This window comes from Entelurus aequoreus, linkage group LG16 (assembly GCF_033978785.1).
Source record: "Entelurus aequoreus isolate RoL-2023_Sb linkage group LG16, RoL_Eaeq_v1.1, whole genome shotgun sequence".
Taxonomy (NCBI): domain Eukaryota; kingdom Metazoa; phylum Chordata; class Actinopteri; order Syngnathiformes; family Syngnathidae; genus Entelurus; species Entelurus aequoreus.
The window spans coordinates 5,259,155-5,277,444 of NC_084746.1; the positions used below are offsets into that span (position 1 = coordinate 5,259,155).

General features: G+C 40.5%; 1 protein-coding gene across 2 annotated transcripts in view; it reads left to right on the top strand.

The window, feature by feature from the left end:
* The window catches only part of ranbp3b (RAN binding protein 3b), a 43,716-nt gene that overhangs the window by 13,604 nt on the left and 11,822 nt on the right, over window positions 1-18,290 (top strand). The window contains exons 3-12 of one of the 2 annotated variants that reach the window (XM_062023848.1): window positions 2,747-2,802; window positions 3,132-3,168; window positions 6,530-6,607; window positions 6,689-6,760; window positions 7,118-7,183; window positions 7,305-7,397; window positions 7,498-7,610; window positions 7,702-7,815; window positions 7,934-8,028; window positions 15,617-15,730. In XM_062023848.1, coding sequence (XP_061879832.1) covers window positions 2,747-2,802; window positions 3,132-3,168; window positions 6,530-6,607; window positions 6,689-6,760; window positions 7,118-7,183; window positions 7,305-7,397; window positions 7,498-7,610; window positions 7,702-7,815; window positions 7,934-8,028; window positions 15,617-15,730 — 838 coding nt within the window. The remainder of the gene's footprint in view (window positions 1-2,746; window positions 2,803-3,131; window positions 3,169-6,529; window positions 6,608-6,688; window positions 6,761-7,117; window positions 7,184-7,304; window positions 7,398-7,497; window positions 7,611-7,701; window positions 7,816-7,933; window positions 8,029-15,616; window positions 15,731-18,290) is intronic. The other variant, XM_062023849.1, reaches the window with a different exon arrangement.

Below are 18,290 nucleotides of genomic sequence, written 5' to 3' on the forward strand. Positions count from 1 at the left end.
TAATGATCGGACATAATGAAGTCCTGTCTTAAATATTGCCATTATAGACCATTTTGAACGCATCCATTGTCACGACTCTCGTGTGTAGTGTAGCATTTGTAGCTACCACTCATCCTACAGGGATGGTCCTTGAAATAAATGTACATGATATGTCTCCATGGAGATCAGGATTATTGGGAAAAAAAGTACCTGCAACTCTTTTGACTGCGGGTAGACATTAGCCGCTAGCTAGCCATGTCTTAAAAGCACCTCTTCCTGAGGGCATTTCAGTGTTATAACGTCACCTTTATCTTTACTTACTAAGCCAAATTTCGTCCGTTCTCCCTTTTCTGTCTACACACTGAGTTTGCTTGTAAGTACTCTGTGATTGTGCACTGCCGCACATGCTCGTCTGCATGACACGACGGGTGGGGGACCGGTACTTTTTAGAGGCGGTATAGTACCAAATATGATTCATTAGTATCGCGGTACTATACTAATACCGGTATACCGTACAACCCTAGTCCAGGGTGTACCCCGCCTCCCGCCTCAATGCAGCTGAGATAGGCTCCAGCACCCCCCGTGACCCCGAAAGGGACAAGCGGGATCAGTTTTAGATGCCTTGCAGCTGTTAAAATACAGTTCACCTCACCCCCCCTCCACACTCCTGATTGTAAATAATGTAAATAATTCAATGTGATTATCTTGTGTGATGACTGTATTATGATGATAGTATATATGATAGTATATATCTGTATCATGAATCAATTTAAGTGGACCCCGACTTAAACAAGTTGAAAAACTTATTCGGGTGTTACCATTTAGTGGTCAATTGTACGGAATATGTACTTCACTGTGCAACCTACTAATAAAAGTCTCAATCAATCAATCAATGGTAGCATCAGAGAAATTGGACTGGACATGTTTTTCTGTCACTAGTGGAGTCAAACACAAATGCATGTGTACAAGACTTTCATAAAGAAAACTCACCAGACAGTATTTTTTGATGCAAGTGGATCAGTTTTAAGAAAACTGACATGGCCAAATGGGTCATCCGGCCATATCTGACACGGCACAGCAGTCTCCCAGTGGTGCAAATGTTGTCAGAGAAACATGACGATTTGAGTAGGTGCATCTGTCCCAAAAGAAGTTGTGAGTCATTTTTTTCTGGCCACTCTAGGAGCTCTTGTGAAGGCGTTTTCTCCTTATGCTGACTTGAAAATGTACATCAATGAATAGGGATGATGTTTGTTAAGAAATTATCGATTTCGATGCCATTATCGAATCCTCCAATCGAACCGATTCCTTGTCGATTCTCTTATCGAATCCAGATAGGTTGTTGTATATGGACAAAAAAAAAAAACAATACTTGGTTTAACAAAAACTCACTTTTTGCAGACTTCACTTATATTTTTTAAGAATAAAATAAAATAAATAAATATTGACTGTTAGTGCCCCTTTAGTTGGGCCACCTAAGAAAAATACATGCAGTTAAAATCCTGCATTCATTTGTATTATTTATTAGACAGACCTGCAAACTCTGGAGTGGTTTAGGCTGCACGATAACGTTAACGTTATCAGACACATACAAAAAGGCTAACGTTACCGTTAGCCACTGACTATGCTTAGGTAACGTTAGTCTAGCTAACATTACTGCAGTCCTGGTTGACATAAGAGGTAACCTTATTTTAGCCTAAAGGCTACAAGTGAGCAAATATGTAAATTAACCGGCAACAGTTAACGTTAGTTACTCACCGGCAACTATCACTGGAACTGGGGCTGAGGAAGAGGGGCACGCTTCGTCATCTCTGTCGCTGCTTCTCCACGTGTCGAAGACACGACACGGTTCTCGAACGTTCAGGTTGTGTGCAGCTTGAAAATGTTTCAACATGCTTTTTGTACTTCCCCCACTTACATGAGAGCAAAGCCTGGCAATAATTGCATATTGGCGTTTCCTCGTATTTTTTTGTAATATGAAGCCATGCCTTGAGGCGTTTTTTCCGGTCCATTATTTTTGCTGCTTGTGTGACATCACAGGAAATGACGTAGCTCAGTCATAAGACTGAGCTACGTCATTTCCTGTGATGTCCCACAGGGCACTTCCTGTGGGACAGGATTCGTTCTCAGGGATTCGAATAAAGAACCAACTCTTTTTCTTTACTATAGTGGCCTCGATGACGGGAACCGGTTCTCAAAAAGGGATTAGAGTCCATGGAATCGGATCTTTTTTTATCGAACAACCGGGAGAACCGGTTTCGAACATCATCCCTACATAAGTCCATTCCAGGAAGCTGCAGCATATCCCAGATGCATTCGGGCGGAAGGCGGGCTACACCCTCGACGAGTCGCCACATTACCTCGTAATTTTTAAAAAATATTTTCAGCGGTCATACAAGTGTAAATACACGTTAGCCGCTGGATATCAAAGCGTAAAATCGATGAAACGCTTACGCTTTAATTCTGATTTTGTTTTACAGAAGCACTCACTTATCTTACATTTCAACACTTTCATTGTCACAGAAGTGTAAAAGGAAGTAATGCAGTGTAAAATGTAAAAAGATATATTTGTGAAGAAAGATGCATGTGGTGAGGTGTCATTAATTTGACACGTGAACTCTATATTTTTCTGAATTACGGTCTTAAGAAGTTGTTGGTTTTGAGTATGCTGACCCCTGCCGATGCAGTGTTTCTAACACACAATTGTTCAGGTCAGCTCTTTGCTTAGATGACTAACCTTTCTTTTTATGTTATTTTTTTCTACCCACAGACAAGCCTGCCATAACGCCCCCGGTGTTTGTTTTTCAAAAGGACAAAACTCAGAAGGTGAGTGGTTTTCTTTTTCCTAGTCTTCAAATAAATATATAACTCATTTCTGAGATTTCTGCCTGCTCTAAAATAAGCTTGCTTTGAAGAAGGTGCTTATCACATTCCTCACCAGTGGCTGAACTGTAAACAAGTCCCGATGAAAATACTTCCCAAGCACATATTTCACTTTGTCATCCTTTTCGCCCCAGGAGAGAGAAAATACAGTGTTGTAAATTTTGATTGTGACAACATGCACTATATTTTTAAGATAGGTTTTGTTTGGATGTTTGTTCTAAAGATATCCCCGCCTTGGAATGGTTTCAAACTAAATATTGTGTTTCTCTCAGCGATCTGCAGAGGGCTCAAGTGCAGAGGATGGAGAAGGTAAAAGTTATGTCTGAATGTGATCAGTCTCGCCAGTAGGGATGATGTTTGATAAGAAATTATCGAGTGCGGGCCTATTATCGAATCCTCTTATCGAACCGATTCCTTATCGATTCTCTTATCGAGTCCAGATAGGTTGTTGTATATGGAAGAAAACACACAATATTTGGTTGAACAAAAGCTCACTTTTATTATATAAGAAAAAAAATAAAATCTAATAAATAAATAAATATTGACTGTTAACCCCTTAAAAAAATAAAACAAAATAAATAAATATTGACTGTTGTTACCTAAAGTATATTAAGTGGGATTTTCCAGAAAAACAAATATATACAGTAACACAAAAACAAGCTGTCTCTGTGATCACTATAGGTGTATAAATAATATAGTGTTAAATAAAATCAGTCCCTTGGGCACAAAACTGAAAATAATACAGCTCTCCAAAAAGTGCACTTCTGCTGCTATTTGACATAACTGTTTGTTATGATGCTTTGACATTTTTGCACTTTATTTCTTTATTGAAAGAAAATTCTATGAAGAGAAAAGTTGTTTGCAAATGTGGTTACAATGCTAAAAAATGAAAAGTTAAAGCTAAAAAAAGAAATACACTTTATGGAGTTAAAATCTTTCTTTATAGGGGGGAAAGATGTGATGTTATGAGCTAGGGAATATAACAATTACACTACCCAGCATGCAACGGGAGTGACGAGCATGCGCGGTAGCCCCAAAAAATGTTGTTGCATGTCGCCACCGGCAGCTAAGAATGAGTTTATAAGCACGCTGTGAAAGTAAACGTCAAGAACTCAGCCAACACGCCTCGTCTGCATTATTTATAATTAGACAGACAACACGTATATAGTGTGATTTTGTTTTGTTCACACTGAAAGAAAAACAAAAGTTAAAAAAGGGAGATGTCATATATGTATGTGCTGCGGTTGCTTTAAGAACGTCGCGACAGCTGCCGTAAAGGAGGTGCGTTACTAGCCTGGTTGCTATGTTTCCGGTTGGTCGTAAGAGTGTTCGTCATGTGTTTGTACCCTGCTCAAATCTCTCAGTAAAGTTATTCATTGGATTATACCTTTTGTTTTGAACTTTATTACACCTTGGAGCGCGGTCCATTGTTTTTCCTGCTTTCCCTATCTGCGCCTAATGACTGAGTTACGTGACGTAATTTCTTGTGATGTCTCAAGGGGCCTTCTGGTCGGGACGGGATTCGTTCCGAGGGATTCGAATAAAGAACCAACTCTTTTTCTTTACTATAGTGGTCTCGATAACGGGTACCGGTTCTCAAAAAGGGATTCGAGTCCAAGGACTCGGTTCTTTTCTTATCGAACAACCGGGAAAACCGGTTTCGAGTATCATCCCTACTCGCCAGTAGGGGTGTAATGATACATGCACAATGGGACCTCAACTTACGAGCAGATTGTGTTCCACGACCAAGCTCGTAACTTAAAACTCTCGTATCTTAAATCAGCCCCTCCCATTGAAATGAACAGAAATCTATTTATTCCAAGCTTGGCCCTCTCAAAAATCCACAATGTTAACATAACATTCCTCTTAAAAAGAAAAACAAACTTTTAGATAAGAAATATTGTATGCAAAACATTACAATAGCATGCACTATAAACAACTACAGTAGTTTTATGGAATAATGTAATATTGTTTAGCATTTACCTGGGAGAGCAGACTTTTGTCGGTGTCACTTACGGCTGTTTCTCCATCGTGTAACCATAGGAACTGGGAAATTACTGTTAATGTTCCACACGGACGCATTTGAGTGACTGATTGGAAAAATCAGAGTTGACAACTCGAGATGTCCGATAATGTCTTTTTTGCCGATATCCGATATTGTCCAACTCTTAATTACCGATACCGATATATACTGTCGTGGAATTAACACATTATTATGCCTAATTTTGTTGTGATGCCTCGCTGGATGCATTAAACAATGTAACAAGGTTTTCCAAAATAAATTAACTCAAGTTATGGAAAAAAAATACCAACATGGCACTGCCATATTTATTATTAAAGTCACAAAGTGCATTATTTTTTTTAACATGCCTCAAAACAGCAGCTTGGAATTTGGGACATGCTCTCCCTGAGAGAGCATGAAGAGGTTGAAGTGGGCGGGGTTGAGGTGGGGGGGGGGGGCTTTGGAGGGTTGGGGGTGGAGGGGGGGTGTATATTGTAGCGTCCCGGAAGACTTAGTGCTGCAAGGGGTTCTGGGTATTTGTTCTGTTGTGTTTATGTTGTGTTACGGTGCGGATGTTCTCCTGAAATGTGTTAGTCATTCTTGTTTGGTGTGGGTTCACAGTGTGGCGCATATTTGTAACAGTGTTAAAGTTGTTTATACGGTCAACCTCAGTGTGACCTGTATGGCTGTTGACCAAGTATGCCTTGCATTCACTTGTGTGTGTGAAAAACCGTAGATATTATGTGATTGGGCCAGCACGCAAAGGCCGTGCCTTTTAAGGTTTATTGGCGATCTGTACTTCTCCCTGCGCCCGTGTACCACTCCGTACAGCGGCGTTTTAGTACTAAATTTTACTTTTTGAAACCGATACCGATAATTTCCGATATTACATTTTAAAGCATTTATCGGCCGATAATATCGGACTGCCGATATTATCGGACATCTCTATTGACAACATGTGAATGACACGTGTCCGCATACTAAAAGTAATGCTCGACGGCTTTTATCTCAAATTACTCTTAAATTAAGTTAATGATCGCAACCCAAAAAACTTGTATCTCAAACCACCTTTCCCCATCAAGATTAATTTAGATTAGGGATGCACTCTTAGGCCCGGGCCCATAGTCAGTAATACACTAATCGAACAGTAAATCAAAATCAACTCAATAACTTTGCCGCAATCGATAAATGGTTATATCCGTGTGTTTTTAACGTCTCTCACTTTCAAACAGGGTGCAAGAGGGTTAATTCACTCTGTGCATGCTCTCAGCACCTAAATATGTTTATTCAATATCAGAATTAAATGAATGGAGTGTATCCTCTTGTCAGTCATCCACAATCTTTGTGTCAGTGGGCGAGGTAACAAAAATTAGGAGGAAAAATTATGATTGCAGAGCCATTACTATTATTATCATATAATAAGCAATTTTTTAATGTTATTAGATTTATTGATCGTTTATTTAACATCGTGATTTTTCATAATGATCTTGCAATTTTCTGTTCAATATTTATTATGCATCCTAAATATTTTGTATTTTGTTCCCGTATTATAGCCAAAATGAACCTAACTAAAGCCAAAGTACATACCAAACCATGATTAAGATGTTACACCCCTACTTGCCATTCATGTTATATCATCAATAATTATACTTGCTTTTCGATTTTCAGATTCCGATAAGGACGAAACAAACTATTTCCCTCCAGTCAAAAGGGAGAGGACTTCATCATTCCCACCTTTACATTCTGGTAACACTTGTATGTTGATTTGCTGGTGTTACACTGACTTGCTCTGTATACTGAGTGCAAGGCTTGTTGACTACTTTGCAGCTCCCAAGAACAATATATTCATGCCCCCAAGTTTCTGCCAGTCTCCCACTGGGAACTCTGACTCTGAGCCAGGTGAGCTTTCTAGACAATTCTTCGATTTTAAAGACTCCCGAGGTGAAAGACACTTATACAAATGCTGCACTAAGACGACTACAATGTAATACCCACATGCTTCAATTGTTTGCTAATGTGATCGTCATTTTGTCTCTTTTGTGTCTTTTCTGTCTGGGTCACCGCCATGCTTCAAGACTTATTATGTTGGCCACTAGAATTAAAATAAAGGCTCTCATTTTCACTAGACTTGAGAGGGATCTTATAAATGACTCTATAAGCGTTGCCAGGGCAACTGGCTGAGTGGCTCAGGAAGGAGCATCAGTTGTTGTGTAACACATAGATGTTTTGTCTTTCACCTGCTTTGGACATCGCCAGAGGAGAAGCCTGTCGGGTTCCGCCTAAAGCCGCCGACTCTCATACACGGACAGGCGCCCAGTTCAGGTTTGTGCCCATTCCCGCCAAGCGGTACGGGTCATAAACAAACCCTGATCCGGCTTGCGTTTCTACCACAAGAACGGAAACCTCAGTCAGAGAACTCCAATCAGTGCATTTGTTCCTGTAGGCGTCCCGAGTCAGAAACCAAAAGAGCAGCAACGCAGCGTTCTCCGCCCTGCAGTTCTTCAAGCACCACCCTCAAAATCACACATAGAGTCTAGTATGTCTTTGTTTTTGATTCGTATCACAAATATGCTGCAACGTCGTTAACTGTTTCTTTTTTACCTTGATTTTTTTTTTCTGTCTGTACATGCGTTTAGACTCCACTTGTGGAACTAATGGCGTGAAGCAGCAGTTGTCGGACGGCCCTCCATCCACCCAGTCCCTGTTCCTTAACAACACAGAGCACTCAGCCACCCCGACCAAGTCACTGGTAACTGGGAATGTTCACAACACCCCTTGCATAATGCATGTCCAGGTTGGACAGGATAGACATTTGTTTGTTTCCTACCTGTCAATTTTAGCAACATGAAAACGTGGAAGATGATCCAAGCGGTAAAGATGAAGGAGACAGCGAGAAGGAGGGAGATGTAGCAAGTTCTTTTGTGTTTGGTCAAAACATCAAAGACAGAGCTAAGGTCAGTTCCCAGCGGTCGAGGTTCTTCTTTTTTCAATCGCTGATAATCTTTGCGTGTCAACTTCCTCAAACATGGATTTGTAAAGATGTAATGCGTGATTCATCTGTTTACTCTCCAGTTGGACCAGAACAGTACAGAAGAGAAGTCAAAGGACAATGTTCCACTGGACTTGGAAGGCACAAATTATTTCCTACAGTACATCTCTACCCCAAGGTAATATAACAGTTATATTTCTGTATGGCCTCTTGCTTTTGATTGGTAGGGGTGCACAATAAATATGGGACAGATAATTATCAGGCCGGTATGAAGAATTAAAGTAGGGTAGTACATCTTTTTGTAATGGACGATTTGATACATATCAAGAAAAGGGTTTGACCGATTATTCGCCGGCCCGATTATCGGCGCCGAAATTTGGCATTTTGACATATCGATTTCGGCCGATTTTATTCTTTTTTTTCCACAACAGAAATGCATCAGTGAATTCAATTTATATCGTATTTTTTGGACTCATAAGCGCATTTAAAATCCTTTTGTTTTCACAAAAATCATCAGTGTGCCTTATGTACGTAATATTTCTGTTTGTGCTTACCGACCTCTAAGCAATTTTATTTAGCACATGGTGTAATGATAAGTGTGACCAGTAGATGGCAGTCGTAAGACATACGTGTGGAGTGCAGGTTGACGCTCCTTGTTCAATAAATGACGCTAGCAAGTAAAGGTAAGCAGGCAAGCCCAAAACGTAGATGTTTCAATTGAGAATATAAAACATTATACACGCAACGCTCAAATATTTGTCAAAATGTTTTAGTACGACTTTGGTAAGCTCCGAAGCGCACCGCTTTAGATAGATAGATAGTACTTTATTGATTCCTTCAGGAGAGTTCCCTTATGGCTTGTTGGTGCATTCCCGCTTCCGTAGTCAGACATACGGTGCTTCTACATACGGGTATTATTATGGTATGTGTATGAAGACCCCAAAATGGCACCCGTCAGGAGACATATTATCTGGCATTTTATTTTGACCTATGCAAAACCAACTCTTCTTACCTATTGAATCCTGCTGCTGTGTATTTGGAATCTGTATAAGTCGTAAAGGTTTGCGCGTGTCCGCCATTGAAGTCAATAAGCTTATTTTTCTCTATCCTTTTGTTGTGGGGCATACATCCTCCGCTGTAGCCGTTTGTAATATAAAGTAGCTTACAGTTCTAACTTATATCTAGGCATGATACTCGAAACCGGTTTTCCCGGTTGTTCGATAAGAAAAGAACAGAGTCCTCGGACTCAAATCCCTTTTTGAGAACCGGTACCCGTTATCGAGACCACTATAGTAAAGAAAAAGAGTTGTTTTTTTATTCGAATCCCTGGGAACGAATCTCGAAGAAGTGCCCCGTGTGACATCACAAGAAATGACGTCGCGTAACTCAGTCATTAGGCGCAGATAGGAAAAGTAGGAAAACAATGGACCGGAAAAAGTGCTCCAAGGCATGGCTTAATTTCACCAAAAAAACAGAGGAAGCGGCATTATGCAATTATTGCCAGGCTTTGCTCTCGTGTAAGCGGGGGAAGTACAACAAGCGTGTCGTGTCTTCGAAGCAGCGGCAGAGACGACGACGAACGCCCCTCTTCTTCTGCCAGCTGCCCCAGTCCCAGCTACAGTGGCGGTGACGCCGGTTAGTAACTAACATTAACTGTTGCCGGTTAATTTCCATATCTGCTCACTTGTAGTAACGTTACCTCTTATGTCAACAAGGACTGCAGTAATGTTAGCTAGACTAACGTTACCTAAACATAGTCAGCGGCTAACGGTAACGTTAACGTGAGCCTTTTTGTATGTGTCTGGTAACGTTAACGTTATCTTGTAATCTACACCACGACAGAGTTTGCAAGTCTGTCTAATAAACTAGTGCTTTCTTTATTTCTTTAGTTTATTTGAAACATGAACATACTTACAGTATAATACATCACAGTTTCATATAATTTCACTTTACAGGAGTAGGAAGAAGTAAAGCTTATTTAATCCTACCCCTTTCCCACTTCTTAGCGTTTACAATAAAATATCTGTGAATTAGTATATACAACAGTTTTGTAATATGTAATTAATTAATTCAGTCATTATTAATATACTGAGATGAAGAATATCTTATTTTCAATAAGGTTGAAAGTATTTCTCATAATTCTTCTTCTTTCTACTTTGTAAGCACTATTCATTTGAACAACCTCTTAAACTGGATCACATCAGTACAATGTTTAACTTCTTTACTTAATCCATTCCATCATTTAATTCCACATCATTTTAGCTGTTTGCAATTTTACCAAATCATCAAACTTTAATATTTTTGACTCAATAAAGTGTTTGTATGTTCTCTATATCCAACATTATGTATCAGTCTAATTCATTTTTTTTGTAACACGGTTAACGAATGTAGCGCACATTTGTAGTTATTTCCCCACATTTCTGCACAATAACTCAGATATGGTAATACTATAGTAGCGAGCAGTAGAGAATGTGAAGTGATTTGTTAAACCAAATATTGCGTGTTTTTTTCCATATACAACAACCTATCTGGACTCGATAAGAGAATCGATAAGGAATCGGTTCGATAATAGGATTCGATAATAGGCTCGAACTCGATAATTTCTTATCAAACATCATCCCTACTTATATCTGTCAGTAAACTCACTATGGAAGTGCTTAAAACTAACGGTACAACAAAGATGGATGGGAGAAGACGTTGTCGAAGTGGAGCCATGTAAATAACACCGCCAAACGGTTCATCCTGAAGAGACGTCAGAAAGCTGCTTGAAGATGGTCTGTAAAACATAATCTATGCAACATTTTGACCAAAGAACCACCATTACATGTTATGTAGTGTAGTCCAATAGCTTATTTGCTACTGCAGGCCTCGCATTTTAACTTTTTAAGGTCAAGGCAAGTGTTGCCTTAAAGGAGGGCTCCCATATTTTAGGGCACCAAGGCATGTTAGAAGGGCACCAAGGAAAACATTATTTTCTTTCGAGGCAGGGGCTCCAAAGCATGCATGCATACATTATATATCAGTGTTTCCCACACATTCATTTATTTGTTGCGGCCCGCCACGAAAGAATTACGTCCGCCACAAATAAAAATAAAAAATAATTGTTTTTATTTTTTTTTGTCCTGTCCAGCTTCTCAGGCAAATCATATACGGTAGTTGATGTAGATGCCCATATAGGCTGTTCAGATTTACTTTACAAAAGAGAAGTGTATGATACTTCTCTTGTTGCCTTATTTGTATTTGACCACTACTGTTTTCTGTTTATTTGTTACTGACTGTGGCAGGACACCTCTGCCTCTGTTTCACTTTATGTTGCTGGTAAATAATATGGTTGTAGTAGTAGGTTAAAGTTAAATTATTTAGTATGCACTAATTAAAGGGGCAGAGCTTTAAGAGACATTTTAGCTTTTATATTTTATAAGATATATTTTTTGTAAGAACCACAATTAATAAATATATTTCAGTGAATAACTTATTGTTCAAATCTGTATGTAAATATGTACATAAAGTGTTGTAATTATATTGTAAAATGGATGGATGGATGGATGGACGTTTAAAACAAAACTGTTATTATTAATTAGTAAGTATACATTTTTTGAGCCTTTTTAGAGAAAATCATATCATTGTAGTAAATTATGCAAATTACTTGATGATGTCATGTGGCCACGCCCATAGACACGCCCCCACCGCCACAGGTATCTTGGCAGTTTATGGGAAACACTGTATATATATATATCATGCATGCATGCATACATTATATACAGGACAGTCCAAAAGTTTGGACACACCTTCTCCTCATTCAATGCATTTTCTTTATTTTCATGACTACTTACATTGTAGATTGTCACTGAAGGCATCAAAACTATGAATGAAGCCAGGGAGGTGACCACAAACCCGATGGTTACTCTGTCAGAGCCACAGCATTCCTCTGTGAATAAGGGAGAACCTTACAGAAGGATAACCATATCTGCAGCAATCCATCAGTCAGTGATCAGTGGCCAGACGGAAGCCATTCCTAAGTAAAAAGTTTGCCAAAATGCACCTGAAAGACTCTGACCATGAGAAACTAAATTCTCTGGTCTGACGAGACAAAGGTTGATTTCTTTCACAAGGCCAGTACCATCCTTTCAGTGTAGCATTGTGGTGGCAACATCATGCTGTGGAGATGTTTTGCAGTGGCAGGAATGGGAGACTAGTCAGGATAGAGGGAAAGAGGACTGCTGCAATGTACAGAGACATCCTGGATGAAAACCTGCTTTAGAGCACTTTTGAATTCAGACTGGGGCGACGTTTAATTTTTCCGCAAGACAATGACCCTAAACACACGGTTAAGATATCGAAGGAATTGCTTCAGGACAACACTGTAAATGTATTTCAGTGACCAAGCCAGAACCCAGACTTGATTCCCATTGAACACCCGTGGAGAGATCTGAAAATGGTTGATGGTATGAAGTGTAGTACCCAAGGTCCTGGATTTAGCTCAGTGAGTACCACAAGAATGATAATATGTACATCATTACAGATAAAATAGGATATAAAAAGAATATATTCTAAATAGCATCGGTTAAGAGGAAGATATTATGACTAGAATAGAATAGATAGAAAAAATACAATAGATTGTGATCCTGTAGTGCAAACCAAACCAAATAAAAGCCCAGTTCAGCACACACATGTGGAAGTGTTCCTCTTGCAGGTATGGGCATGTGTGTTGTTTAGGTTGTGAGATTGGTATCAATTGCTAGAGAGCACTATCAAACTTTAGCAGTCAAACAGCTTTTGGAAAGAAGCTATTCCTTCTGGTGGAAGTAGGACCTGGTGGTCCTACTCCGTATGTTACGCAACTTCCTGCCTGGGGGGAAGCAATCAGAGAGTGTAGTGTGCAGGGTGGAAAGGATCCTTGGTGATGCAGAGAGCCCTCTTTCTGCATATGCTGATGAAGATGTTTATGGTGGCGGGAAGGCCGCGCCCCACAATTGCCTGAGCAGCTTTTACCATCCTCTGCAGTGCCTTCATCTCTTCAGCTGTGCAGCTGCTGTGCCATGCCGTTATGCTGGTGCTAAGGGTGCTCTCCACCACACGTCTGTAGAAGCTACTAAGGATGGTGCTTCCTGAGGAAATAAAGACGCTTGTGTGCCTTCTTGAGCAGACGAGGGGTGTTGTGGCTCCAGGGGAGGTCCCTGAATAGATGAACCCCAAGGCACCTGAAGCTCTAGACCACTTCCAAAGCTGCTCCTCCAATGCGTAGGGAGGAAGGGGGCGTATGAATTTCCTGGAGTCCACCACCCTCTTCTCGTTCTTCTTTACATTGATGCAAATGTTGCTTTTGCACCAATCCACCGGATGTTCTAAATCTTTGTTGTACTCCTGACTCAGTGGTGTCTCTGATGCGTCCCACTACTGCTGTGTCATCCGCAAATGTCACAAAAAGACAGCTGTGGTGTTTAGCAGTGCAGTCATAGGTCAGTATTGTGGAGATGAGGGGGCTCAGCACACATGCATATAGGGTAAGCCAGTGATGGAAGAGGAGACAGTATTGTGGATCCTGACAGTCTGTGGTCTGTTGGTCAAGAAGTCCAGGACTCAGTTCCCCAATGATGGACTCAGCCCTAGCATGTCCAGATTCTTCAACAGGGTCTGTGGATTGATGGTGTTGAAGGCGGAGGTGAAGTCGGAGAAAAGCAGGCGGACATAGGAGCTTCGGCTTCCTAGTTGGTGGGCCACTGATGAGATGGAATCATCAGTGAAGCAGTTGTTTCTCCAGGCATATTGGTGGAAGTCCACAGTGACATTACTGGAGGTCGTAAAGGGGAACTGCACTTCTTTTGGAATTTTGCCTATCGTTCACAATCATTATGAGAAACATGACGACGGATGTTTTTTTCAAATGCATTCTAAATATTAAATCAATTAAATCAAAAGTCTGCTTACGACGGAGCCTATGGGAGCTTTTCAATTCTGCCTGTAGCGCTCTTAAAAAACATCCAAACACCTCCAATCGGGTGTTATATACATTCTGTAAGTATATATGTGGTTAGGGTAACAAGCACATTAATAATAACATTTAATATTTATGTATTTTGATCATTTTCAGCATAAGCGGGGCATTAATTTAAAAAACGCACCACGTTAGCTTTTTTTTCATCACTGATTATTAATCACTGCAGTCTTTGAGAGCCAACAAACATAATACAACATCACTTACCATGCAAGGTCCGCTGTCATGAGGATGCCGACTGCTAGGATGTTGATAGATTCCCATTTAGATTAAAAATTTCTCAAAATCCTCGCAAAGAAACGGGGTGGGGAGGCACGGGGGAAACAAGCACTTTTTTGTGTCGTCCTCACCAGTTCCAGGTCCTGAATGGCTCTCAAAGTGCCCCAACTTGTCGGATTATATCACCAGCCGTTTACTTTTCAGGTGAGAGGCATGATTTATGGTCTACAATAAACTTACAGGAAGCAGGGAAGCGAGGAAGCAGCAGACCACTCAATGATAAACATTGGCACACAGGAAGTGATGTCGGCGCGGCTATAAATAGTTTCTGTGTTAGCGCTTAAAATAACAATATCACTAATACTTGGTTAATATTCAAGTCACAAACTGTAAATTAAGTATTTTTGGCGCTATTTGAATGGTTATCGGATTTTATGGGCGGAATAGTAAAGCTAATATTGGCTCTGCTGTGAGCTGACTTTTATTTACGTTTATATTTAGAATGCATTAAAAAAAAAATCCATCCGTCTTTCATAATCATTGTGAACGATATAGGCAAAATTCCCCAACAAGTGCAGTTCCCCTTTAATCTACCCCATGACCAGCTTCTCAAAGCACTTTGACTGCTTCTCAAAGCACTTTGACTATCTGAGTGAGGGCTACTAGCTGGGATGCAACAGTGCTCGGTAGTCTGCCCTGCACGGTACAATACGCCTTTTGAACCGCGATACATGTGCATATGTGTTAGTGTGTGGTCTCAAGCGCGCCTGTTTAGGGTAGTGGAAATCTATCCAATCAATATTGTGCCTCTCCCCGTCGTAAATGGAACCCAGGAGGAAAAAAACGATTGTAGCCATCACTAGTATAGAAGTTGAAAGACGACATTTTGAAGGAGCAGTGACTTAATTCAAATGCACCTCGCGAGTGGCCGCCTCTTACTGCTGGAACTGAAGTTGTGTTGCGTGGGGAAATTCTGCCCTCAAGGAAGACTCGCAAGCAAGCACAGAATGTCTGTGAGTGAACTATTAGTCTAGACAGGGAGAATAAACTTACCTACGAAGCTCATTACAAAGAAATTTACATTTTTCATATCTAAATATTTTAGAATCACACTTTGTATGTGTTTTCCCTGATTAAACTCCTCAGCTATAACATGTAGTGTGTACTAAAAACAACTGCTGTGGTGTGGTCTGTAGTAAAGACACTTTTTGTTCAAATATTTTTCAACTGGTGTCTTATTGAAAATAAAATGATAAATGTCTTATTCCTGAAATGATCATTAAATGTGTTTTTTGTGTTGGAACATATTGTTTTACACTACCTCAAATACAAACTGCATTTTACTATAATTTCATTAAACATAAGCTACTTGAGTTTTTAAAAAATCCACAATTTGGGGCATTGCTTGCTATAAATAGCTAAACCACTGGTGAGAAAAACTGGTGTATACAAGTAATCGAGGCATAAGAGGCAATTAACCATTTGAAAGTGTTTAGTAATTGTCAACTTAAAAGACCATCACATTACACTACTGATACTTTGTTTACTACAGAATGCAGTTTGTGCGGACAAGAAACATGAAGAGAACTTTGAGAGGGGAAAAAAGTTGTTTGTTACACTCAAAAAACATACTGAAACAACCGAAAGCCATGGCCCAAAACCCAAGGTGAGGACCATATTGTGGGTTACCTGTACTGTTGCACACCTACTACTAGCCCATAGTCGTTCAGACCTGTCACTGTGGAACTCTTTGGTAAAGGAATGATGGACACTGTCTTCAAGCAGTTTGAAAAAGAGGATAGTTGTAGTGAGATGTTAAATGTCCATTAGCACCTCTGGCCCTCAGTACCCGGCCTGGGATATTGTCTGGGCCTGCAGGTTTTGGTGGGTTAATTCTTTGCTGGCTCCTCCTGACATTTGTTAGGGTTACGCTAAAGGGTGTGTCATCAAGCTGTGGTGTAAGTCTTGCACTGGGGGTGTTGTTGCTAGAGTCATCAAAGTGGGTGTAGAACCGCTTACAAGGGAACTGCACTTATTTGGAATTTTGCTTATCGTTCACAATCTTTATGAGAGACAAGAAGACAAGGTTTTTATTTTTTTGCATTCTTACTCATAATAATTGGCTCGTTCTAGCTGGCTAGCAATGCAGCTAACGGGAGCAATGCATTCTCCCCCTTAATCACTTTAAAAATGCTTTTAAAAACCGCCAACAATACTTAGTTACGTTCCGTAACCCGTATAATAACCAAGCTATAACAACATTGATATTGTAAAAGTGAACACTGAGGAACTGTTTTGCTAGCGTACGAACACATCGCTATGCTACGGCATTAGCCGTAAGCTAGTAACTGCGTCAACAACTGAATAGCTTTTAAATTGTAATGCACAACACGGCGGCGTGGTTCGGTTGGTAGAGTAAGATACTTTACCCACCTGCTCCCAGTGCCACCCACACTGGTTTGAATGTAACTTAGATATTGGATTTCACTATGTAAAGCACTTTGAGTCACTCGAGAAAAGCACTACATAAATATAATTCACTTCGCAACAATGCGATAGGACAACAATCTGTACTGACTGAAAAACATGAACAGTCATTACAGTATCTGTAAAGTCATGTTTTGTTTGTACACAGCTAGCTCGACAGTGTATGTACTGTATTGTACGGTGAGGTTCTGCACGTATCATGAATAATATTAAAGTGACTCCCTCGACGGACAGTTGTCTGTTTGGTCAAACTGGCCAAGGATGTTTCTAGTTGATTAGGGTAAGCACACCATCATTTCGGTATAGCGTGGCTAACCAAGCGTAACCAATTCACACCGACCTCACTCCCTCAGCTTCCGTCTGCTCCAGCGTGTTACCTTTCCTCCCTGCTCGCTTTCCTTGGTTCATCCTTCGTATATTCAACTTTAAAAAGATAAGGTTTTAAATCCTCATTTGTCCAAAAATAGTCATCTTCGTTGTCTGTTACCAAGCCTGCCATGATTAGAACACGTTCGCCTTTGTTTCCGGAAGTTTGAACACACATTTGTTGCAGGAAGTCAGAAATGCGGTGCTATGGAAACGGAAATAAATATGCAGAAGAAAGAAGTTCCGGTGTTTCTTAAAATGACCAAAATATGTTAAATGTTGCACATATTGTTATGAATGTGTCGGTTACTGCATTATATATATACTTGCAGCATCTATATAAACATTGATGGAGGGTTTTGAAGTTGCTTTAGAGGGCTTTGAAGGTTACAACGGCGACTCCCATTAGCAGCATCTTGCGAGTGTTTTTAATCTTTTAAATTCATTAAAAAAAAAGGTGTGTGTTCTTGTTTCTCACAATGGTTGTGAACGATTCAAAAAATTCCCCCAAAAAGTGCAGTTGTTACCCTTTTAGGCATCTAACAGGTAAGGCCCCTTTGGGCATTGTGCACCCTTTGTGTTGCATTTAGTAATGCACTTGATGCATTTCCACTTGCTCCGAGGGTCATTGAAGGTGAAGTCACTCTGGTTCTTTTCTGCATTGGAGACTTAAGCCCTTTTCGGTGTCTAGCTATCTTGTTGCTCTGAGTGCTGATGCTTTTCCCACCCTGAAAGCAGCATTCCTAGCCTTCAGCAGTACTCTCACCTCTGCATTCAACCAGGGCTTCTGGTCCGGGCAGACAGGGATTGTCTTTGGGGTGGAGACATTATCAGCACAGTTTTTGAGATGAAACCCCGGAGAGATGAGGTGTATTCCTCCAGGTTTCTCCATCTGCTTTGGACATCTGCTTGTGCACTGAAAGCAGTCCTGGAGCACAGAGGCTACATTACTAGGCCACACAGTGACACCCCCCAATGTGGGTCTGGACCGTTTCACCAGACGTCGTTATGCTGGGGCCAAGATGTCGTGCTGTAAACCCTGCCCAGAATGTCCCCTGAGCTCATTGAAAACAAACATAGCATTCATTGCGTAAGACTCCTTCTCTGTTTCAGAGGAAGATATTTGTTGTGCTATTTCTTCCGCAAACATTCTGCAAGGCGGGGAAAAACATTGTGCTTCAACACATCAAAACTTGTCAGCCACCTGAAGGGCCAGTATTGCTATAACAAAGTTTTGAAAACCTACAAAGATGCCTACTGCCAAAGACGCTCTACCAACGCCAGCCTATGACTGTGAGGGTTTGGAAGTGGTAAAAGTTAACCAGAGACAACACGTGGGCTAAAGCGATCTGTGATTTCATTATGGATATGAT